We start from the raw sequence: 26451 nt of genomic DNA, 5'->3' as shown, positions 1-26451 counted from the left end.
ATTAAATCATACAGATCTTTCTCATAAACCAACAGTAGTTAAGCCAGAATTACAATAGTCCATCGCCTCCAATGCAATCTTATTCGCAGCCATGTTTTTTTTTTATGTTCTAAATGAGTTCACGATTGTTTCAAGTACAACCATAACTATAGTTCTATTAATACTTTGTATACTGCACATATGCTGGCTTATATGCATGGAATAAGTGGAAAACTTCGTAATATACAGAAAGTATTCCATAAGACATAGTTTTAGCATCAAACCCGTTTCACAGTCAAGTTGCTGCAAGTGCAGTGAGAGGCTTCTTAATTCCAAGGCGCCCCCCTCCCCTCTACCATGCGTTGTGTTAAACTATTGTACAGTTTTTGGCGTATTTTCTGGTGGGGTGTGAAATATATTCTGAGGTCTAGTATAGTTATTGTTAGAGCCCGGAAAAATTCGCGATTTCAATGACCTGTAGGATAGGTATACTCCACGATCCTCTATGCACGCGGGAAAATTACATTTGCTCATTGGCTTACTGACTCGTGACACCTGTTAACTGGGACGCTAGTGATTATATATTATACCTACTTCTTTATTTGTTAAAGATTTTTTTCATTGCTCGAGTATCATTCAGATAAAACTGTGGCCAAATCACCGATGTGGTAAAAAGGCAAACGTATTTGGATTCCAGACCATCACGAAATGAATCCGCGAATTTTTCCGGTCTCTAGTTATTGTTTTACACGGGTGCATTTCATTATCAGTTTTGTGGAGGAGAGTATTACGGGGTGGTTGTCTGTAAAGTCGGTTTACGGACGATAATTGTACGTGATAACGTCATAAGAAAACATTGATGAAAAATTGCATACTTTTAAATTTTCATATATTAGTTACAGTTTTTTCAAATTTAGTTTAAATAATTTGTTTAAATATATAATCACGAACAATTAGTTAAAAAGCCCGCCTTCACCTGTTTGATATTATAGAAGATTTTCTCGGACGGTGGTTGGCCGGTTCTTGCACGCTCGGCTCAGGCGGAACGTGAACAATGAGTCATGCTTTTTTTCGTGCATGCAGCCGGCGTTCATCGATTTATAAGTAGAGACAGGAAAAATTTGTGGATTCATTTCGCGATACGCTAGAATCAAAATACGTTTGCCTTTTTACCGCATCAGTGATTGGGCCACAGTTTATCTGAATGATAGGTACTCGGCCAATGAAAAACTTTCAACAAAAGAAGTATCGAACCACGAGCATCCCAGTTAACAGGTGTCACGAGTCAGTAAGCCAATGAGCAGGTGTAATTTTCTCGCGTGCATAGAGGACCGTGGAGTATATCCTACAGGTCATTGAAATCGCGAATTTTTCCGGTCTCTAGTTATCACGTAAAAATCAATAGTTAAATAAAAAAAAGGTTGAGTGTGCAGAGAAGCGGGTGCGGGAGTCTGGGTGGAGAACTACAGCCCGGGGGGTGGTGACGTCATTGCGCAGGTCGACCGGCGCCATGTGCGAGGGCGGCTTCGGGCACCACGCCGACGGCCTGGCGCGGCTGTCGTCGCTGGGGGGCGGCGTGTCCGTGGGGGCGGCGCCGCCCCAGCCCGCCGCCCCCGCCGCCGCCGCCGGCAGGAAGCTGCAGGACGACCACATCAAGCGGCCCATGAACGCCTTCATGGTGTGGTCGCGGCTGCAGCGGCGCAAGATCGCGCAGGAGAACCCCAAGATGCACAACTCGGAGATCTCCAAGCGGCTGGGTGAGCGACCCCTATAGTTAAGAGTCCCGGAAATTTCGCGGATTCCTCTGGCCTCAGGATAGAATTCAAAGTTATAGGTGTGCTCGACACATGTTTACTTTCCCATTGCTAGATTTCTTAGCGAGAGAACATTTTTATCCTTGTTATTTGGCACTTCCTGATTCGCTTACTTCTCTCCTAGCTGGACATCGTTGGCTCACGGTCGTGGAGGGGCGTGTCCAGATAACTGCGGGTCCAATCATGAACACAGTGCGACAGTGTGGAGGTTTGCATTCTAGTTTGCGACTAAATGAACCCGCGAAATTTCCGTGGCTCTACCTATAGTCCTCCTTCTAGAGGCCCTCGCCTGCACGGGAAGCCTTCTTTTCACAGACGTGAGAGCCAAACGCCCGATCCGTTAGAGACCGGAAAAATTCGCGATTTCGATTACCTGTAGGACAGACTCCATGATCCTCTACGCACGCCGGAAAATTACACCTGATCATTGGCTACTGACTCGCGACACTTGTTAACTGGGACGCTCGTGATTCGATACTTCTTTTGTTATTAAAGGTTTTTCCATTGGCGGAGTATCATTCAGATAAACTGTGGACCAATCACTGATGCAGTAAAAAGGCAAACGTATTTTGGATTCTAGACTATCACGAAATGAATCCGCGAATTTTTCCGGTCTCTACCGATCGTTAGGGACACCTGTACTTCGCGAATACATTTCGTGTCAAGGTATCTCAAAAAAAATGTAGCTTTTCTCCTGTGGTTATTGGCTGAGGTCGGTGAGAGGTGTCATCCCGCTCTTGACGGGGCCAATGAGAATGTGGTCACCGTACTGCTGCACCCTCACAATTTGCCATGACTAGAGACCCGTGAATTTCGCGGATTAATTTCTTGTTATGATAAAATTCAAATAATTATACCTTAGTGCTGCTTCTGCCATTGGTTCTCTGTTAATCTGGAGGACTGAGGGCCAATTAGAGACCCATCACTCGTAGAAGTGTCGAATCAATGGCCCACACAAGCGAGACGACTCGCAAGTCAGCAGCCATTAAACAGTTGGCATTTGTCCGAGTGTGTAGAAGATATTGGAGTCTATCCTGAAGGTCATTGAACCCGCGAATTTTTCCGGTCTCTACCGATCGTGCATCTTCGGGTTTTTTTTTTTTTTTGGTTCATTGTAAATAAATATGGCGGTGTTGATAAAAGGATACTAATGGTCAATTAGGTTAGGTTAGCTACATTATAAATACTTTTAAACATTATGGACGGTTGATTTGGTTAGGATAGCTACATTAAAGATACAGGAAAAAAAAACACGAACTTCAGGGAACTTCGGGTTTTTGGCTCTCTCGTCTGTGAAATGAAGGCTTTCCTTGCCTACACGGGCACACACTCGGGTGTGCAGAGCTTCAGGGGGAAAAACAACGCGATTTGAAAACTTCTCAGGATATCCGAGTGGCGTCTGCTTCCTAAGAAAAGCATTCAGGAGTTCGCTGAGGGCCGATAACTATATTTTGGTTTCCTGATTAAGTTTTTAAACTGTATTTTTTGAAGAGTTAAAATGGTTAAAATACGTGTTTTCGGAGTAATTTTTAGGTGTGAAACATCCAGTACAGATTCTTGAAAGCACTTAATGGACTTGCATTACAACCTTTATCTTAATTTCTTCACAATATAATGTTATGGTCGCCGCTCAATGCACGACGAGAAGACTGCGCGCCAGTCCAGAGGAGACACCGCGCTAGAAGCACCAGCGAGCGTCGCGCTTATCATCCCGCCTCACTAACACAGATACTCCCCTGACGAGGCGGGCCCCTTAAGGGGTTTAGGCCTCACCCTCTTGCAATATACTTAATAAAACTCTAACACTACCTGACAAATAACGCACAACTTAAACCCTTGTATCTATAAGCACTAAATTTTGCACAGGAGTTACTTATATAACGTATAGGCCTATGAACACTACTAAAGGATTTTTTTTAATATACCTTCCCTAAAAGGGTTAAATAGAGGATGAAAGTTAATATGAAGCGAAACAACACTGAATGACTCATTCATCACGAATTCTCATATAATATAAAACTTACAGACTTGGAATTTGGGACGTTTGATCCGTAGACACTGGCTAAGAAAGTATTTTACAAAACCAGCTTCCAAGGTGGGATGTTAAGAAGTTAAATATAAAAATCTCCAGTTTTTTTTAAGTATATGTCCTAAATATTTGAAATTCAACAGTTATGTTCCTCATATTACAAAGCCATCAACTGAGAACGTGGTTTTCCTAAAAATCAGCTCTCAAGAAAGGTTTTGGGGGCGTTAAAATTAAAAATTTCACGTATTTCAACAAAAAGATCTACAAAAAATTTTAGGGCATTAAAGCCATCAACTGAGAACGAGTTTTTCCGAAAATCAGCACCCAATGATGATTAAGTCCGGGTAAGTCAGCTGGTTTTTAAAATTTTGATACCGCTTGTAATAAAGCTAAATATTTTGTTTTGACATGGCATAGGACTTAATACTGGCTACTCATTGAAGTCAACACATGTGAACTGGTGTGATTATTATGACAGCGGTAGTCGCTCGCGTGAAATAATAAGTTCTTTCTTCGCGGCGCCTACAGACTACAGACTGTTAGTAAATGTATGGTTGCAACAATGTGTAGAAGGTCGGGGATATATTATTTATGCATTTAAATGCCAAAAATTGTGATAAATAGTTCAAACTAAAAATTATAGCAAAAATATGTAAAAATCCCAAGATGGTGGGTTATAATCCTCCTTAAACGCCAGATATTTGCCCTTGAAAAAGTTCGACTTTTGTCCTTGGACGCTCGTAGCACTCGTAGTTTGTATCGTTGTGACTGCGATTACCACTCAGCTTTTTTACACCTCTGCCCGATTTATTTTTGTCTCTAAATACCTTCCCTTCTTACAGCGAACGACAAACGCTGCTACGTCACCACAAAAGCAGGCAAAAAAAATTTAAAAACAATTGCACGGGTTTTTAACTAAAATGATTATTTTTATGTGTTTTAAAAAATTATAAAAGCTAAGATAAGTAATTCATTTGTTTTAATTCATCTCCTTTTTTTTTGCTTAAGGGGTTCGCCTCGTCACGGGTGTATGTGTGTTAGTGAGGCGGGATGATAAGTGCGACGCTCGCTGGTATTTTATAGCGCGGTATAGCTTCTAAGTGCAAGACTGAACTGGCGCGCAGTCTTCTTGTCGTCACTGGATAACTGTGAAATTTGAGCGGTGACCGCAACATCATATTGCGGAGAAATGAAGATAAAGGTGTAATGCAGGTCTCTCAAGTGCTTTCAAGAATCTGTACCGGTTGTTTTACGTCTAGAAATTACTCTGATAACACGCGTTTTAGCCATTTTCACTCTTCTAAAAATACAGTTTAAAAACTTAATACAAAGTCAAAAGTACTTTCCGGCCCTCAGCGAACTCTTAAATGCTTTTCGTAAGCAGACCCCACTCGGATATCTCGAGTAGTTTTGGAATCGCGTTGTTTTTCCTGAAGCTCTGCGCACCGTGTGTGTGCCCGGGTAGGCGGGGGCCTTAAGTGAGAGGTGTCATCTAGTCCTCTCATCTTATTGTACGAATGATTAGATATTAATTTTATGTATTTTTACTTATATCGTGGTTTAAATTACAATCCTTTATATTAACGAAATTCGAGTTTTAAAGCGTTTAGCACTCATGAAGTATATTCGTTGGTTTATAACATATTTTTTTTATATGTAGGTATATTTTACCGTGCATGCAGGAAGCAAGGCTTATGTATGACCTTTCATATTTTAAAACATTGTTCTTTTTCTGAAAATAAGCTCCTGTCAGTTTTATTAAAAAGTTTTTTTTATATTCAAATTTACATTTATACGGTTACTTTTAGCTCTATGTATACAAGTGTAACTTTGATATTGCATTTCTGCTTTGCAGGCAGTTTATACTTAAAATGCATACCTAAATACACATTTAATTTTAAAGTAAACACTACTTTATAGGTATATATACAAAAAAACATTTACTTTTATTGTAATTTACTCAATTTATGTCGTACATGTCACACAACATCTAAGTTAGATGGCTTATACTCTTACACAATTTATGCTAATTTAAATTATTTAATTGCGGTAAAGATGTGGAAGAAAATAAATACGTACTTGCAAACGTATGCATAGGCAGAAAATACTATCACCAGGCACACCAGCCAAATATGTTGGTTCATACCGCCAGCTGGTTACACATTGCCGTGCAACAGCGCATCATGCCACAGCAGCGGCCATGTTGTGACGAAACGTTTTGGCGGGCGTTTGAATCAGGGCCGGATTTAGGGGAGGGCAACCGGGGCGAAAGCCCCGGGGCCTCCACAAACGGAGGGCCCCCACAAATCCTTTGATATTCTTTTTCCGCTGTTTTACCTTTACCTACAGTACTTTGTACATACATGATTATATTATTGTTAAATATTAACAGAAATATTCATTAACACTAAAATTTAATTTCATATAATTCTTGTCTCCGATTATATTTATGTATGTTTTTTTTTTAATACTAAGAGAATCTACTTGATTTCACAATAAATTATTTATTGGAAAACTCGACTGAAAAAACTTGTTCATTTTATTTGGAAAATAATTTGGGGCCAGGGGGCCTCCGCTCCTCTGTTGCCCCGAGGCCTCCAGATCTCTAAATCCGACCCTGGTTTGAATTCCGCTATTTTCAAACGGACGTACAATTTCCTCAAATCGCCTATAAATTCAAATTTTTTTTTTAGCACCTCTTAAGTTTTTCTTGCAGTTACTATACGTTTTATGACCAGGGTTTCATGGCACTGCGAAAATCCAGAAAACAGGAAAGGCTCAGGGAATTGAAAAGGTGTTTTAAAAATCAGTTTGTAACAGTGGAATCGAAGAAATATTTGCAACGATTATCACATTAATTGCTTAGGCTTCGTGTGGCTTGCACTAATAATTGAAGTAAATCGTTTGGTACTTTTGCTAAACCACATAAAATAAGTATTATTTATTTAATACAGTAGGATGTGTTGTCTTTGTTATCTAACCTAAATGAACGTGTGCAGCCAGTAGGGTTCTCGGGAGGGGTTTGGGGAAGGAGCGGGTGGTCTCTGGACAAAGGGCGTAACGGGAGTTCACTCTGTCTCCCCAGCCGAGTCCTGGTCTAACAGCCCTTAGCGCAGTCTTAGTTGCTTAACTTTTATACTTATTAATAAAAATGTATATGTTCATTCGTTCAAAATCTTAAATCTCTGAAAGTTCTTCACCGATAGCTTTTGAAATTTTATTACAATGTTGCATTCGAATACGCGCATGTTTTTATAGACCTACGGCACACCTGTGACAGATAAAAATCAAGATAATATACAGATAGTTACATACATATATTTTTAATATTTTTATTGCTATAGTGACATAAATAGAGATATATAAATGTAGGTATTAAGAGAGAAATAGAGGGCGATATAGATGTATAGATATAGAATGATATATAGATAGAGATATATAGAATTAGAGATAGGGATAGAGAGATATACTTTGTGTATGTGTACCTACTTCAAACAAATCACCAAAAAAAATTAATTGAGGCATTGTAACTTATAGCTATTTAATATCTAGTAAAAAATATTGTAGTTCACTTTTAGTAATATAAATTAATAATTCCTATAAATGGCATTTTATGAGTACATGTATTTTGAATGTAATTTAATAGTGAATTACTTTTGTATTATTTTTTTTAGTATTAGTACTTTTCAATGTTTTGTGTATGATTGCTTGAAAATCCGCATCTATACACTTCATATTTGATTTTTTTATTATTATTATTAGTATTATTATATTTACTTTTGTTCGTATTTTTGTTTTAAACTTGTATAGCGCCAGCTTGTTTTGGACTATATCTGTTGGCTGGATCTTAATAAATGTATAAATAAATTTAAAAAAACATCAGTAATTTTTCATACTTTGCAGTTTCTTGATCTCTTAAAACTGGCATAAATGCAATAATAAATTCATGTGATCCTAATAATCCGTTACTAAATTTTATTAACATAATTAAACTTCAGGGATGCAAACAAGTGTGTATTCTTCTGGAGCGCCATCACGGCTAAACGACATCAATAATGAATCGTTTCAAAAATTGATCGAACGAGTACCTACTTTCATTCTTCTTCTTTCAGACTGCTGTTTGTTATACGTAATGTTTATGGAAAAGACATAAACTCAAACTGTATGTTGCGAAGGAAGACATTTCACAATCAATTCTGCATGGTAAATACCTTTGTTCGTTGAAACGTTTTTTTTCCCTCCTGATAATAATATGTTTATTTATATTTATTTTTTTTTTTTGTAATAATGAGTACATCGATGAGACAGGAACAAACATTGGGTGAGACAAGGAAAAGAGAGATAAACTCACAGGTAATTTGGTTGAAGAATGAAAGTGATGACTGTTAACTGGAAAACACTACCAATGCGAATACGTTCGTTAGGCACCATTGAAACTACCGTATTTTGAACACAACAGTTTGATGTTGCGAAATTATGGAAAAAGTGTACAAAAACGATGTTAAGGGCCACGCTCACTGGTACTTCTCAGCGCGGAGTCGTCTCTAAGCGCAAGGCAGTGAACTGGCGCGCAGTCTTCTTTTCGTGCATAGGGCAACTGTGAGATTTGAGTTGTAACCATAACATTAGACGGCGGAGAAATAAAGATAGAGGTGTAATGCAAAGGACCTCGGATGCTTTCAAGAATCTTTAAAGGGTGGTTTCGTGCCTAAAATTTATTCTGAAAATCTCGCGATTTAAGCCATTTTCACTCTCCAAAAAGAAAGGGGGTTGTCTGTAAAGTCAGTTTACGGAAGATAATTTTACGTGATAACGTCATAAGAAAACATTTTCAAATATTATTTACAGTTTTTTTTTTGCAAATTTAATTTAAATAATTTGTTTAAATATATAATCAAGAACAATAAGTTAAAAAGCCCGCCTTAACCTGTTTGATATTATCGAAGATTTTCCTCACACGGTGGTTGGCCGGTTCTTGCACGCTCGGCTCAGGCGGAACGTGACAATTTTTTCGTGCGTGCAGCCGGCGTTCATCGATTTATAAGAATGTTATCACGTCAAAAATACAGTTTTAAAAAAAAATACTAGATGCGGAAACGGACACCGCTCTGATATCCTGAGCAGTTTTAAAATAGTGTTGTTTCTTCTGAAGATCTGCACACCGTGTGTGTGTGTAGATGTGTGGGGCTGGGGAGGCGGGGCCCTTACGGAAATATCCTGGCGCGTAAACACTTACACGAAACACAACTGCTTCTTACAATGGCATTGTGACGACCGTCCGTCCAGACACGCCAGCACTCAAGACACGCGCACGTCATTCACAATTATCGAACTCCGGACGGCAGCTTCTGTTGCGGACGCTTCCAGACACAAGCACAACGGGAGGGGGTTGTTTGTTGTTAACTTCCAGGTCGATGATTCTCGCTCTTCGCGCTCCGGGTCGATGGTTCTCGCTTCACGCTTGTGATGACAAGGCGGGTGGTAAGGGTGGGATTTCCCTGGCGTGAGCTCGACGTACATACCTAATTGACATGCGAATCTATTGCTTGTGTGCGCTCGGTGACAAAAGCGCTTCACACACACACGCCAGCGTTGTTTATTTTCAAATTTTCTCGCCGTCGCTATTATTTGAAAGACCATTACAGTAAATAAATCAAGATATTTCTTAGTGGTAAAAATGTCCCCCCAAAATCTTCGTTATTATATTGACAGGCATGAAAATTTTACAGTTCACAAATTAAAAAATCTCTTTAAAATAAGATCAGTGTGCCAACAATAAAATTTTGCGTAAGTAGGCCTACACAGAAAAAAATTTCTGAACTTTTACAAAAGATTCTTTTTGAAAAAAAAAAAAAAGACTTTGAGATAGTTTGTAATTCTACAATAAAGGATACTGTAACTTCGTACAAACCATGACTATGGTTATTTTCGCATATATGAAATACACACTAATATCAAAATTTTATTATAATAACTAACGTGTTATATTTTGCATATTTGGGCGCATCGACGAAATTAAAGGGAACACGAAACCCTCGCAGCATCACCCTAGGGTCATGACCGAGGTGTTCATTTAATTTTAGAATTAGACGTCAGGCGATAATAAATTACGGCCAACCGCGTCTGTTTTATTTTTTTCTTCGTGGAACTTGGCCTTGGACTAATGACGGATGAAAAGCGCGAAAATAAAATAAAAAAAAATTAAAAAAAACCGCGGCTATCACATTATAGTGTCCGGTTTCTAAGTACTTGTCGTCAGACTCCTATTTTCACGGCCGACATTCTTCTATGGTCACACCGCCGTCTCTTGAATAGTCCGCGGCATAGGCGATTCCAGCGGTCATTGTCCGGGACAATTCCTCTGTAGCCCCTCGTTCCAGCGCTGCCGTCCGGAACACGCAAGAGCAGCCAACCTTGCAACGCGGGGAAATAAAAAAAAGAAATTTATAAAAAAATATATATATTTTGTCCCGCGTTGTAAAACTTTGAGGGGGGGAAATAAATTTCTCGGTTAATTTCTCAGTCCACGGAGGACCAAAACAGACGAAGGAAAAAAGAAAAGAAAAGAAGCAAAGAGGACAGGTAGTGACATCTATTGTCACTGAGTTATTGAAGTTTTCAAGTTCATCGCCCGGGTTGCAGTAGATTACTAGGGGCAGGCATTTTTCGCGAAAAAAATCTGAACGTATATTAGACTGAAACAAGGTACACCTGCACCAGGGGTTTCTTCCTTGTGATTGGCGGCCGTCTGCGAGAGAAGTCGTTGCCTTGCTTGACCGAGACCACTCAGGACGCGTTTGCTGCCGCACTGAATTATTATGATTGGTGTTATAACACTTGACACGTAGACGAAAGAAAATTCACCCAATCACGGAACACAGACGATGTTACAGTGATTTAACTTTCAGCTAGTCTCTGAATCTTTTCGCGAAATATGCATGCCTCTATAGATTACTGAAAAGTAGCTTGGCTTCTAGGTTGTAGCCGTGTCCTTGGCGAATAATTCGTCAAGGACACGGCTACAACCCGGAAGCCAAGCCACTTCAGACAATGGCCGTGAAAGCCTGCTGACATTATTAACTTAACTTACTATTATATCAACCGATCGTGTGGTCCACAGAGCAGGTGGGCTGACTGGTTAGCAGGCCAACGGACAGCTTCACTGTCAGAATTTACAGAAACAAATTGGTTGTCTGTAAAGTCGGTTTACGGACGATAGTTTAACGTGACGACGTCATAACAAAACATTGATGAAATGATTGCATACTTTTATGAATAAAATTGAATAATTTTTATTGAATTATCACTATTTTCTATGGATACAAAGAAGGAGTGAAATTAAATCTACAATTTAATTGATAAATTTACTTTTATTTGCACTCATTAATTCATATATGTTTATTACTTTAACGAACAGATTATTTTAACTTTAACTTTTATACATGTTTGCTATTTAACTTCTTCCAATCTGTGTTATTCTGTTAAGGATAGGAAGATGATAGGAAAAGTAGGAAACGAATGGGAGTGTTTCAAGTTTAATGTGCCTCGAAAAAGTCAAATCGATGGTTGTTCCAATCGAGTGGAAGAGAGATAGATGCGGCGCAAGCGTACAATGAGCGTAACGGGACGCAGCGTAACGGAACAATGTGTGTAACGGGACACTTTTTCGTGCGTGAAGCCGGCGTTCGTCGATTAATTAGACGTTGTCACGTCAAAAATTTAGTACTTTTCAACGATAAATTTAACTCAAATGATCTCAAGTAACTGAATCTTCGTAGAAACTACACCGAGTGTTGGCTTCCCCTTTGTACATTTCGTTCTAAGCGAAGGTAAACACACACATGGACACAAGAAGAATGTTCTTGCTGTAAACGTAAACAGTTTTTAAATGTTTTGCTATAACACCAATAATATTCTATTGGATTCGTGTTCAAAGAAAGTGAACTCGGTGTCCCTAAATTTACGAAGATCCCTGAATAATAATTTGTAACCACAGTTCTTCGTAAATTAAAAGGTAAAAAAAATATTTAACAGTGTGTGACTTACTTGAAATTAATTTTTATTCATAAATTACTTATTTAATACATTGTTCAGACCAATATGGGTGATTTTTTTCAAATTGTAAAGAAATGATTACGTTTTGTTTATAAGCTATAATTAGAGACCGTGAAATTCGCGTATTAATTTCGTGATAGCCTAGAATCCAAAAACGTTTGCCTTTTTACTGCATCAGTGATTGGGCCACAGTTTATATGAATGATACTCTGCCAATGAAAAACCTTTAACAAAAGAAGTATCGTACCATGAGCATCCCAGTTAACAGGTGTCACGAGTCAGTAGCCAATGAACAGGTGTAATTTTCTCGCGTGCATAGAGAATCAAAGAGTCTATCCTACTTATAGGTCATTGAAATCACGAATTTTTCCGGTCTCTACCGGTGACCTTTACTATCTTGTAAGGTTTTTAAGTATATTTATTTATTTATTTATCTGCTTCCATTAAATGTTATTAACATACGTTTGAAAATATTTTTAACAAATGAAAATATTTTAATAAATATCAGTGTGAATCAAATGTAATTAAAAATTTATTAAGTGCTTAACATTAATGATTGTCAATATTATATATCTGTAGAAGATACATTTTCTCCAGTATTTAAGATATTTGGTCTGTAGGCAGTAATAAATGTGGAAAAGTTTTTGACGGACGTGCGGATGATTCTGAATCGCTCAGCTCGTTTCAGGATGGACGAATGGCTGACGTACGGACGCGACGTATCAAGTGATAAGTCGCTTGGGCCAAATAATGCAATGGCTTCTCTTGCAGACGGCCGCCAATCACAGGGAAGAAACAGCTGGCGTGAGCATACCACATTGCTGTCTAATAGGCTTTTGGGATAATTTTTCGCGGAATATGCTTACAATTACTAATTCATTGAACTACAAGTTAAACTCCCAACACGTCTGAGTTTCTGCGACTTGTTCAGTTTGGGCCATGTTAGTTTCGACTCGCCCCGCAAGGTAATTTCAACCAGTAACAAATCAACAGCGACTAACGGTTGCATAACGTTCGGTTCATTCAAGGAAAACACTGTATCATCTCGATGACAGCAGCTGATTAGCAAACGGCGTCTAAATGTTACATAAACCTGAAAATTGCCTGGTCTCTATAAATAAATTTGTGATGTTAAAACCTACATGTTTAGTTTTACACTCTGATTAGATGTAGTAGCTGGTTTCTGAACCAAATAAGTACTTAATATCTATCGTAGCTAGAGATGGTAATGCTTAGAGACCGGGAAAATTCTCAAACTAATTTTGCCACAGGCTAAAATTCAAATACGTAAGTATACATTTCAGCTCCTTTTGCTATCGGATCACTGTTCATGTGGACGACATTGGTCCAATGCGAAATCTCAACCATAGAAGTATCGAATGACGAGGAAACCAGATGAGATTACTCACCAGTCAGCAGCCAATGAACTGGCGTTGTTTTCCAGGGAATACTGATCTGTAAAGTCTATCCTGAAGGTAATAGAAAACGCGAATTTTTCATGTCCTTAGTTATGTTCTTTATGACTACAGACCGGAATAATTCCCGTATTAATTTCTTGGAATGCATAGATTTAAATAATTATACATTTGCTCTGCTCCTAATGATGGTTTACTGATATTCTGAAAGCACTTTTGGTCAGTTAGAGACGATCAACCACACAGAAGTATCGCATCATTAGTTAGACTACCAATTTGTAGAGACCGGAAAAATTCGCGATATCGATGACCTGTAGGATATACTCCATGATCCTCTATGCTCGCGGGAAAATTACATCTGCGCATTGGTTACTGGTGCGGTAATACCTTGTTGCAGTATACATACTATGCGTTCAGAATTATTTTTCGCGGAAAATGCCTGCCCCTAAGCATAGGGCCTAAGGGGTTTTTGAATGTTAGCTTGGCTCGAGATGTCTCTGTCCACGACGCTGCAGTGTTTAGACGCACGGCTTGTACGTGCCGGTAACAGAGTCCGAAGGGGACGCACCACAACGCCGAAATACACTAACGCCGAAAAATGTCATCGCAGGACTGCCACAAAGGTTAGGTTGGGTTAGACTAGGTTAGGTTAGACTAGGTTAGGTTAGACTAGGTTTGGTTAGACTAGGTTAGGTGAGGCTAGGTTAGGTTAGGCTAGGTTATATTACGCTAGGTTAGGTTAGGTTAGGTAAGGTTAGGTTTGATTGTGGTATTTCGGCGTAAGGCACATTCAAGAAACACACGCGAATTCATTCAGTTTGTTATTTCGGCGTTGTGGTACACAGCAGGTTTCTATAAGTCGGCGTCGTGGTCAATTTTGATATTCGGCGTTGTGGTATTTCGACGTTGTGGTGACGACCCGAAGTCCGAAACACCGCGCGGACGAGACAGCGCGGCGGTGCTCCCGCGCTCGAGCTGACACTCCTTCGAGCAGTGCTCTATTCATGCATCCGAGCCACGAGCCAGGATGAGCTCGTTATTGGAAGGAAATTAAACGGACGAGTTTTCAGCGAGGACGGAAGTATACCAGGGCGGAGGGGGGAAGAGAGAGACAGGAGGGGGGGGGGGGGGTAGGGAGGAATCGTGTACCCGAGCAGCTAAAACACTGTAAAGCTTGAAAAGAGGCGGCTTTCCAACCATCCAGGAACCAAGGAAACCACCCCCCATCCTTTTATAATATCTATGTTTAGCGGTCTCGGGAGGAGAGATGGTGCCAAAACCCACCCCCTTTCCCCCCCTATCCCCGGCACTACTATTCTCTTGTACTCGTATTCCCTTTCGCATGCTGCTTCCTTCTGCACTCCTTCCAGGGCGTGGTAATTAATTCTTATCTCGCTCCGCCAGGCCGCGAACAATCCACGCGGCCGACTTCGGGGGCGACACGAGTTCTCGCGTCTTGGAGGGAAGATCCCGCCCTTGTTCCCGAGCCCCGCCCCCTGCTCCACCCCCTCCTGCTCTCCCCCTCCTCTTCGCGCTGCACCCCGGCGAACCCTTGTTCCACTCTCGTTGTTCAGTTATTTCTCGTTCGTCTAGTTTCTGATGTGCAGACATGTCAGCTCGCGATGTGCGCCATTTCGGCTGGAGCAATTAATTAATTTATTTATTTATTTATTTCCTTATTTTAAGTGGCGAGGTTAAGGTGTACCGCCTTGTCTCACACTTAAACAACATACATAGTGACTGGAAAAATTCGCGATTTCAATGACATGTAGGATATACTCCACGATCCTCTACGCACGCGGGAAAATTACATTTGCTCATTGGCTACTGACTCGCGACAGATGTTAACTGGGATGCTAGTGATTCGATACTTATTCTGTTAAAGGTTTTTCATTGGCCGAGTGTCATTCAGATAAACTGTAGCCCAATCACTGATGCAGTAAAAAGGCAAACGTTTTTGGATTCTAGACTATCACGAAATGAATCCGCGAATATTTCAGGTCTCTTAAACATACATCTTTACTAACTAGGTACATGCAAAGTTAACCTGATAAATGTTATAGCCTGCACATACCAAACATTGTTAAAAATACATTTAAATAAAAACTGAATTAACAAAGTACAAATATGAAAATAATAAAAACAATTAGCAAATAAGATACACATGAGCTACCTCAAGCATAATATAGGCTATTATAGGCATATTATAAAAAGACATTATTTTTAAATCCATCTAAAGCTAAAGATATAAGATTTAAAGATATTTAATAACCTAAATATTTATGTAAAAACTAACGAAGACACAAACAATTTAAATAAACATACCAATATATTTTCTTACAATAAATCATCATAAATCAAATTTCGTGAATGAGCGGAAGTCGAATGAAGGGGAAATGTATTTTCAGCTACATTTATTGACGCGAATCACGTGTAGTTTCCGCGCCCACCACTAGAATTCGCTGCCGCAGAAGCTATGTCGACTACAGTGGGGTGTTTGTATGTATCACCAATCCCTGTGTGCCTACCGGAATAGACTTTGGACTATTATGTAGTGTAGGTATGTTGTTAGTGTGATAAACACAGTAATAAGTAGAGACCGATATCAATTACCTATAGGAGAGACTCCATGAACCTCTATGCACGCGGGAAAATTACACCTGTTCATTGGCTACTGACTCGTGACACATGTTAACTGGGCCGCTCGTGATTCGATACTTCTTTTGTTGAAAGTTTTTCATTGGCCGAGTGTCATTCAGATAAACTGTGGCCCAATCAATGATGCAGTAAAAAGGCAAACGTATTTTGATTCTAGCCTATCACGAAATGAATCCGCGAATTTTTCAGGTCTCTACGTATTATTAACTTTATAATACTCAGTATTAAACATACAAAGATCGGACACAACTTTAACTAATTCTACATATTTTAATACACTGTTGTTGTAAGGGTGTATTATGGTGGTGTGCCATTACTATGCGGTATCTATTTAAATTTAATATTACATAATTATTATTTATTTATATAATATATACATATATTGAGTTTGATTGCGGGTCTGTCAAATATGTAAATAGTAAAGGTGTTTGGTATATATTACTGTTTTGGAATGCCCAATACACAAATCATATACCTAATATAATGAACCAAACACATGTTTTAAATTATATTTTGTAGGTATACTAGCAGGAAGTTATGTGGGGTCCAGCTTTTATCAAAAGTTCAAATCTAATCGAATATTATTGTTTATGATAATTATTAAGAAACCAAATTTGAACTAGAAATATTCTCGTATATCAATGTTGCCTCGACTTTAGTTCGGTAGATTCAGATACTCGTAGAGTACAAGACTCCTGGTTTTAGCACAAGTTATGGTAAGGAAAAAAAATATTGGGTATTGGTGATTATTTCCATAGCGTCAATTTCTGTGGCCATCAAATATATTCAGTCAAACCAATATTGGAAATAGTGAAGATAATCAGCTCACCTCAGTTCTAGTTTTATGCAACTCAATTTACTCATAGTAAGCATTATATTCTTCACAAATATTATTGCAATCATTTATTTCCATCTTGAAGTCTTAATTCAGTATTAAATATTCTTATTGCCATGATTCAAAAACCTTTTCAACAATCCAAATCATACTGGTCAGGCAATTTTTCTATGGCCTCAGGTCATAGTTACCATAAAGCTTAAAATAATGAGAAACATTTATAACTAACTATATACTAAACAAAATGGTAATATTAAAACAGTTAACATGTGCATTGAGAAAAGAATATGAAATTACATAGACAACTATGTGAATTAAAGTTAAAATAATAGTCTTTGCAGTCTGTTTGTATTACTGCTGCTATGAAATGGTCCCAAAGCTTTATAACTAGGTATCACAATGTCATTGAATTAACTTATTTCAGTCTTTAACACATGTTTACATAGTTTTATACATATAAAATTATTTGTATATTATTTTTGTTTATTCTGAGAGGTCATTACCCGCTCATTGTATTGAATAGAATTAAAAGTATCAAAAATAATATTATATATTCTTGATATTTAGAATATATTGATTAAGAATTTATTGATTCCCCAAATAAGAAATTATCCTGGTGCTCTGTACTTCAAAAGTACAAATGTGGGTTAAAACTGTTCATGAATCATTTTAAATAACTTTAGGTGTTTGATATCAGTTCTTAATATTCGGGTTCAAGCAAAAAGAAAAAAATTAAATGTCCAGTCAGTTAGAGGCAGAGGTCTCTTTGTACGTGTTTGCTAAATTACCAAAGTAATTTTTTTACAGTGTGACTAGTTAAATTTACCCGATTCAAAAATTGTTGGCCGCATTGGTATTACAAATATTTTTTTCTCTAAAAAGTATAGCATGATGGATTTTATATTTATTTGTTATCAATAGTATGGCCATTTATGATTTCGATTAAAAAAATATTTATTCACAGTTTCTAATAATTTGGTGCAGGATTGGGATTAAACAACTTTGGAAAAATTGTCTACGACTCTGAAACTACGACTGTAGTGTAAAATAGCTAGAAAGCAATGCAGTAACGAACCTCGCGCTTCGCCAATGTGCATTGGCCAGTATTGTTCTACTACAATATTTTGACCTCACATCCTCCCTTCTGGGAGCCTTCCTTTGACGTTACACGAAATTATTTGGTTTCAACATTACAAAAATTGCCTGCAGGGATTACAAACACTTTTGTCCCAATGTAGCTGTTTCTCTGTATTTTCCCCACATACCTAGACCAGGTAATATTCATTGATTAATTTGGTATCAGACTGTAAATCTCAGTTATATGTAGAGACCGGAAAAATTCGCATTTTTCATTTCGTGATAGGCTAGAATCCTTTTTGCTGCATCATTGATTGGGCCACAGTTTATCTGAATGATACTCGGCCAATGAAAAACCTTAAACACAAGAAGTATCGAATCACTAGCGTCCCAGTTAACAGGTGTCACGAGTCAGTAGCCAATGAGCAAATGTAAATTTCCCGCGTGCATAGAGGATAATGGAGTATATCCTACAGGTCATTGAAATCACGAATTCTTCCGGTCTCTAGTTATATGTATACTATAGGTACTTCACCCACATATGCTTTCCAATAGGCTGATTCATTTCTGCTTAACTTCCACTTATCTGGAGGTGGTGGATGTGATTCGGTCTCTTTACTGCTAGCTGGTAGTTGACTGGCCCACAGTCGTAGAGGGGAGTGTCCAACCATCAAAGCAATGCAAAGGTTAACAAGTTTGCAGTCTATCTTGCAACAAAAATAATCTGTGAAATTTCTTAGTTAATACCCATTAACTTTTACTTAAAAAGAAAAAAAAACATTTCTTGGAAACATTTCCTGAGTTGACGATTTTTTTTTTCACGAAATGAATTGACGAATTGTTTTCAATTCTATACTGGTGAGATAAACTGTTAGACTAACGTTTATAGTAAGATAATTTGTAACCAGAGTTCTTCGTTGATTGAAGGTGAAAAGTATTTGATTGTGTGGAGGTGTTTGTGTGGGGGTGTTGTGTGGGGGTGTGTGGTGGGGGGTGTTGTGTAGGGGGTTATGTATAGGAGGTGTTGTGTGGGTGGTGTTGTGTGATTAGTTGTGTGGGGGGTGTTGTGTGGGATAGTGTTGTGTGGGGGGATGTTTTGTGGGGGTGTTGTGTGGGGTGTTGTGTGGGGGGTGTTGAGTGGGGGGTGTTGTGTGGGGGTGTTTGGTGGGGGGTGTTATTTAGGGGGTTATGTATAGGAGGTGTTGTGTGGGTGGTGTTGTGTGAGTAGTTGTGTGGGGGGTGTTGTGTGGAATAGTGTTGTGTGGAATAGTGTTGTGTGGGGGGGTGTTTTGTGGGGGTGTTGTGTGGGGGGTGTTTTGTGGGGGTGTTGTGTGGGGGTGTTGTGTGGGGGTGTTTTGTGAGTAGTTGTGTGGGGGGTGTTGTGTGAGGGTGTTGTGTGAGGGTGTTGTGTGTGGGGGTGTTGTGTGTAGGTGTTGTGTGAGGGGTGTTGTGTGGGGGTGTTGTTTGGGGGTGTTAGAGGAGCGACGGGACTGAGTGCCTGGTTGTTCTTCCCGCCAGGCGCCGAGTGGAAGCTGCTGACGGAGGACGAGAAGCGGCCCTTCATCGACGAGGCCAAGCGGCTGCGCGCCATGCACATGAAGGAGCACCCCGACTACAAGTACCGGCCGCGCAGGAAGCCCAAGACCTTGCGCAAGGAGGGCTACCCCTACTCCATACCCTACCCCTCAGTGCCCATGGACGCCCTCAGAGCAGGTGCGTACACGCCGCAGTGCAGCTTCAAGAATTCAGAGCTATGAATTTAGAGCAAAGACCGGAAAAAATTCGCGTATTCTTTTCGTGATAGCCTAGAATCCAAAAAAAACTTTTTGTGTTTTACTACATCAGTGATTTGGCCACAGTTTATATGATTGATACTCGGCCAATGAAAAACATTCAACAAAAGAAGTATCGAATCACTAGCGTCCCAGTTAACAGTTGTCACGAGTCAGTAGCCAATGAGCAGATGTAATTTTCCCGAGTGCATAGAGGATCATGGAGTATAGCCTACATACAGGTCATTGAAATCGCGAATTTTTCCGGTGTCTAATGATAATGTTCTCGCTAAGAAATCAACCAATGGGTAAAGCGAACATTGGTTGAGCAAACATACGACTTTGAATTCTACCCTAAGGCTAAATGAATTCGCGAAATTTCCGGGGTCTCTATCCATAGAGACAGACACGGTAAACACGACCTCTCTTTTCTGGCTCTAGAAGCCGACTGACAAGTCACAACTTGTTCGAACTGGACACCGACTATCTCAACGGAACAGGCTGTCGGGCTTATTACTTCAAATAGATGTAGGTCGTCTCTCTCTCAGTAGGGATACTGCCTTGGAGTTCAGTATCACGACGGTCTCGTTTTATAGTTAGCAGTCGCTGCTGTTGCAAAAAAAAAATTCATCCGCCGTATTTTCCGTACGTTTTTTCGGTCCAACATTCTCTTGCAGACAAAAGAGGACGCGCGTTCTGATTGGTGGTTGGCTTCAGTCTCCGTGTGCGCTCGGATCTGACGACGTGCGTGCGTGAACCCGGCTTTAGAAGTCCCCTCTTGCCACGTCAGGCTAGGCCATGAATCACACGCCGAATATGGCATGCACGTACATGTATACGTATACGAAGAAGGGCGTGGCTTAGAGCTCGTGTATAGCGTGTCAAAACACCATCAAGCTTTATTTCTGTGCCACAAACGTATCAGCTTTGACATCTGTTGCCATGTCACTTTCTTCGCTTATGGTACCACTGAAAGGGGGAAAAAATATATATCTCGTGCGTGTATAATTATAAAAGCTCAGTTAAGAATATCATAATGGGGAGGTTATATAGAAGTTTTTCAAAATGTGTCTTCAATTTATTAGATTAAGTTGTTTATACTTATTTTGTATGGTAACAATGGTTTTGCGTTATGAATAGATTCAATTGCGAATGATTCTCGTTATACTAAGTAAATGTAACGAAATATTTAGAAGAGAATGGAAAATGAAATGAGCAAAAAAACTGAGGTTTTGAAATACAAAAAAAATAAATCTTTATTGATAAATAAAGACTTTTTAAATACGGCAAAAACTAGTAATTCTAATAAAATTATTTTGTTCTAACAATTACGTCGCAATTCCATACACATATTCACGATCAAGCCACTTTTGGCCCTGTAACATGACGGTTTTGGATTTGCAGATTTTGTAGTTAACATGGTTACGTGATCATACTGTGCATTCAACATAGGTATGAAATATTTCTAAATTATCTTTCTTCGTTTTAACTAACTAAAAAAACTCATAAAATTTCTAAAACATATTACGAGTTAGGGACTTTGTTCAAGCCGTTATAATAATACCATGTCTGCGTTACTGAATTATTATTTTTAATGAACTTATTCAGAATGTATAAATGGGCTTTGAAAAAAAATTATAAAATGCAGATAGCAAATATACTTGCTTTTAAATATTTATTTCACTAATATTTCAATGAAAATATATAAGTTTTGATTATTATATATTATTATTACCATTCCTGCGTTTAAGACATTTTGAGTAATGTACTTATAAAAAATTAATCTAAACTCATATGCAGTCTCTTTTTAAAAAAAATCGTCTCTTATATTAATAGCATCGGAATGTTTGTATGTTACATGAATTACTCCGAATTAAAACCAACGAAATCACCTACTAAACAAAACTGAATAGCCGCTTATAACAAGGTTGTAAACCTAATTTTTACGAAAGCTAGTTTTTGAATGGGAAAATTTTAACTATATATTACCATCTCAAATGCTTGTTAGATAAATCGTAAAGTCGGTACACATTTCCCATTGTAGTTATGGCACTGGAAGTGCTCAAGTTGCAAATTATGTAAACATAATAAATACATTTATCCTGAAATGTGTGGGTCGAAACAATTTTGTGGCCAGCTATTAGTAGAGACCGGAAAAATTCGCGATTTCAATGACCTGTAGGATATACTCCATGATCCTCTATGCACGCGGGAAAATTACGTCTGCTCATTGGCTACTGACTCGTGTCACCTGGGACACTAGTGATTTGATACTTCCTTTGTTGAAAGTTTATCATTGGCTGAGTGTCATTCAGATAAACTGTGGCCCAATCACTGATGCGGTAAAAAGGCAAACGTATTTGGATTCTAGCCTATCGCGAAATGAATCCGCGAATTTTTCCGGTCTCTACTCATAGGTGTTAGCCAAACACGTTGATTTTTGTTTTCTTCAGCTACTCTTGTGTAAACGCAAATAAATATATGTCGTGTAGAAAGAGACACGTGAAGTAGCGTGCTCGTTCCGCGATGTGCAACTGTTTCTAGCCTTGCGCAGGGCGCCGTTTATTAAAGCTGCTGCCGATCTGTTCCCGTGCTGGGATTCGGGTTGGACACGTAATGGCATACGACCCGCAAGTTAGGTTACTGTTGTGCCCCAACAAGGCAGTGCTTATTCGTTACCTAACCTGAACGTCTTGGAAGGGTCGTTACCACAACGCCGAAATACAACGCCGAACGTACAATAACGCCGAATGCCAAATTGACCGTAACGCCGACAGCTAGAAAACTGCTGTGTACCACAACGCCGAAATACAGTAACGCCAAAAATGTTGCTGCGGGTAGGAGGGGGGGGCCACAGGAGCAAAATGAAAATCAACTGAATGAATTTGTGTGTGTTTCTTAAATGTATCTTAACGCCGAAATACCACAACCTAACCTAACCTAGGCTAGCCTAACCCAGCCTAACCTAACCTAACCTTACCTAACCTAACCTTTATGGCAGTCCTGCAATTACATTTTTCGGCGTTAATGTATTTCGGCGTTGTGGTACACAGCAGTTTTCTAGCTGTCGGCGTTGTAGTCAATTTGGCATTCGGCGTTATGGTTTTCGGCGTTATTGTAAGTTCGGCGTTGTGGTGCGTCCCCGTCTTGGAATATCGCCCATAGTACTATAATACAATAAGAACGTAAATATGTTCATCCTTCTTTTTTGGAAAAAAAAACATGCAGTTAATCATAGAACTCAGGGAACATTGTATACATTTTTTTATTATATTGAGTTCAAAATAGTTTGAATTAAAATAGTTTATTATCAAATTTCTATATTTTCATTCAATATTTGTATGTTTGTTTATTCGAGTATCGCGCAAAAAACTATTGGACCAATCTTGATGAAATTTGTCTGTGTTTAAAAGCATATAACTATTTAGACTTAAAAATTGGTATACACTTTATTTCGCTACGATGACGAAAGCCTAAGATATGAAAATAAAATCACTTTTTTTAAAAGAAACATATGCAAACAATTTAATGTGAGCACCAATTTTTTGCCTACATCCACATCTACCAATACTACTAGATATTTACAACATACAATAAACTTGTTTATTCATCAAGTCACAGTGATTAACTATTTCACAACTGATAATAACTTTTTAATTACATGATGTGATAATTATTAACGAATTTAAAAAAAATTACCTTGCTAATATTCACACGGGGACACACGCCAACTAGTCTTAAATAAGTATTTTGTTCGTCATCGTTTTGCAGACGAGACAGGCCGTGAGGTCGGAGTTAGTTCCGAGATCGACACACGGTGGAGGAATACACTACCTTAAAAGCCCCTTAAATCTAAATTTAGAGTTGTTAAAATAAAAAAAACACACACACATATATATATATATATTGCCTTACAGTTGTAAAGTGTAAGATGTGTAAGATGTACTTTTTTTTACAAAATGAAACTGGCCCGATCACAAAGGTGATGCATAGAGACCGGAAAAATTCGCGATTTCAATGACCTGTAGGATAGACTACATGATCCTCTATGCACGCGGGAAAATTACATTTGGTCATTGGCTGATTGACTCTTTGTCACCTGTTAATTGGGACGCTAGTGATTCGATACTTCATTTTTTTTGAAAGTTTATCATTGGCCGAGTGTCATTCAGATTAAACTGTGGCTCCAATCACTGATGCTGCGGTAAAAAGGCAAACGTACGTATTTTGATCCTGGCCTATCGCGAAATGAATCCGCGAATTTTTCCGGACTCTAGCTAATGCATGATATATATATAATTTTTTTTTTTCATATTTTAGTTTTAGGTGTGATATTTAGGAGGGAAACCACCCCTCCTCCCTTCCCCCTAACATATAAACACCATCCCCCCCCCCTTGTAGGACCTGCACCGATGGCTCGCAGATAGCAGCACAGTCATGTCTTCCTGCGCGGGAGGAGAGAGCAGGACACAGGTGGACGGAGAAGAAGGATAAAGGACGAGCGGTTGGGGGGGATGGGGGGCAAAGGACCTCTTCTCCATAGCACCTGGCCGCGCAGGGCACCCACAAAAGACACAGATCCTCCCCATTCCCCCTCCCCCCTTTTTCCTTTTTCCCTCTCTCACTCGTCGGCATTCTTTACACGTGTTTCCCCCGCATTCCTCAGCTGGCAGATATGAAGGGGGTGTGTAACGCATTCTTGTTACCGCGCGCGTGAGGGGGTCGACAGCGGTGTGTGTGTGGAGGGGGACAGGGGCCAAGTATCCCCCCTCCCTCCACCACCTGGGGCGGCGTGTTTATCGGCCGGGCGTGCCTCGCGAGAGCCCGCTTCACGAGGCGGCGTGCTCATCCGCCGAGGGTCTAGCCTCAACGCGAGGTTACGAGACAGAAGAAATAGGAAATTAGTAGAGACCTGAAAAATCCGCGGATTCATTTTGCGATAGGCTGGAATCAAAATACGTGCGTGCCCTTTTTACTGCATCAGTGATTGGGCCACAGTTTTTTTTTCTGAATGACACTCAGCCAATGATAAACCTTCAAGGAAAAAGAAGTATCGAATCACTAGCGTCCCAGTTCACAGGTGTCACGAGTCAGTAGCCAATGAGCAGATGTAATTTTCCCGCGTGCGTAGAGGATCATGGACTATATCCTACAGGTCATTGAAATCGCGAAATTTCCGGTCTCTAGAAATTAGAGCGTTCAAGTATGTGAGTTGTTACGAGTGAATAATAACAATGTGTGCAAGTAGATGCACCTCCAGAAATTACGGACTTTTCAACTAAGTTTCATAACTCGAATAAACGAATAAATAACCGAATCCTCTTAGGAGCTAAGCCGGATTTATACTTTCCCTCCGCATATTTAATTCCAGAACAAAGGCAAACACACAAGTGTAGACTTAACCTGTTTCTTAATGTTTGTTTTTTTTCCAAAATACCACGAATATTTTGGATTCATGTTGAATTGTAAGTGAACTCATTGTCCATAACCAAACAAAGGTCAACACACAAGTGTAGACTTTAACCTGTTTCTTAATGTTTGGCCAACATTACCAAAGAATTTTTTTTTTTTTTTTGGATTCATGTTCAATTGTAGGTGAACTTTAGTGTCCATAAATTTAGGAAGATAGCCGTAAATTAACGAGGATCCCTAGAAAATTTGTAACCGGCGTTATTCGCAAATTGAAGGTGAACATTTTTAACAGTGTATCCGAGTGTTTGTGAGTGAGCACGTGCAGGTGTGCTATAATGTAAACATAATGCCATCGAGCGTTGCTGCTGCCGTTTGTGTTTTCGGCAAGTAACGTGACAACTAAAATATGATACATAATTTCGCCTTTTATAAATTAGGTATATTCACATGAGGAGCACACTGGAAGTTCATAACTGTATTAGATATGGCTAGGAAAAAACAACAAATATCTTAAGGCTGCATGAATATCTACTTAATTCGTTACTAGACAATGCCTGGCATGCGATGCTAATACGCCTCTTTTAATTTTTTTTTTGTAATTTGTTTTTAAGTTGGTACACATACATAATGCATGCCTCTATCTCTCTCTATACATGTTCCTCTATAAAGCTCATTATATTTCTATATACATGAATATCTCCCTCTATATCTCTCCGTGTCTCTGTATATTTATATCTCTCTATAAAGATGTATATATCTATATTCATATTTCTCCATATAGCTCTATATATGCATCTATGTTTCTATCTATATCTCAATATATCCCTATATATACTATACATTTCTCTATAAAGCCATATATTTCACTCGCCATATCGTTATATATCTGTATATCTCCTCTCTACCTCCCTATACCTCTCTCCATATCTATCTCTTTTTGTCTATATCTTCTATATATATATATATATATATATATTTGTCTTTACAAAACAGAAGACGAACACACAAACATTTATTTATAAATATATTGGACCTAACTATGTTTTATCTATATTTTTACTTATCACAGGTGTGTCATAGGTATATAAAAACACGCGCGTATTCGAATGCAACGTTGTTTCAAAATTTCAAATCAATCGGTGAAGAATTTCGGAGATTTAAGATTTTCAATTTACGAATAGTTAAATTTTTATTAAGATAGATTAATCTCCCCTCCCCCTTCACCAACCATCGAGCGTCCCGCTCCTGATAGTTACATTTTTAGTTACATTCTGAGGAGTCATTACCTATGGCCTAACCTACTGGCTGTTTATAATTGAAACACAAAACACTAGGTTTGACACACAGAATATTACGTAAGCCTACGTACCTAATGTGGTTTATGCTTTACCATTACTTCCTTTTT

The 26451-nt window shown here is 38.9% G+C and overlaps 1 protein-coding gene across 1 annotated transcript in view; it reads left to right on the top strand.

The window, feature by feature from the left end:
- The first annotated feature begins 1615 nt into the window (after positions 1-1615).
- The window catches only part of LOC134538999 (transcription factor SOX-21), a 52406-nt gene continuing 27570 nt past the window's right edge, over positions 1616-26451 (top strand). Inside the window, exons 1-2 of the mRNA XM_063380662.1 lie at positions 1616-1736; positions 19381-19575. Coding sequence (XP_063236732.1) covers positions 1643-1736; positions 19381-19575 — 289 coding nt within the window. The 5' untranslated portion in view covers positions 1616-1642. The remainder of the gene's footprint in view (positions 1737-19380; positions 19576-26451) is intronic.

This window comes from Bacillus rossius, chromosome 14 (genome assembly GCF_032445375.1).
Source record: "Bacillus rossius redtenbacheri isolate Brsri chromosome 14, Brsri_v3, whole genome shotgun sequence".
NCBI lineage: Eukaryota > Metazoa > Arthropoda > Insecta > Phasmatodea > Bacillidae > Bacillus > Bacillus rossius.
This window is presented reverse-complemented; position numbering and strand designations above follow the sequence as displayed.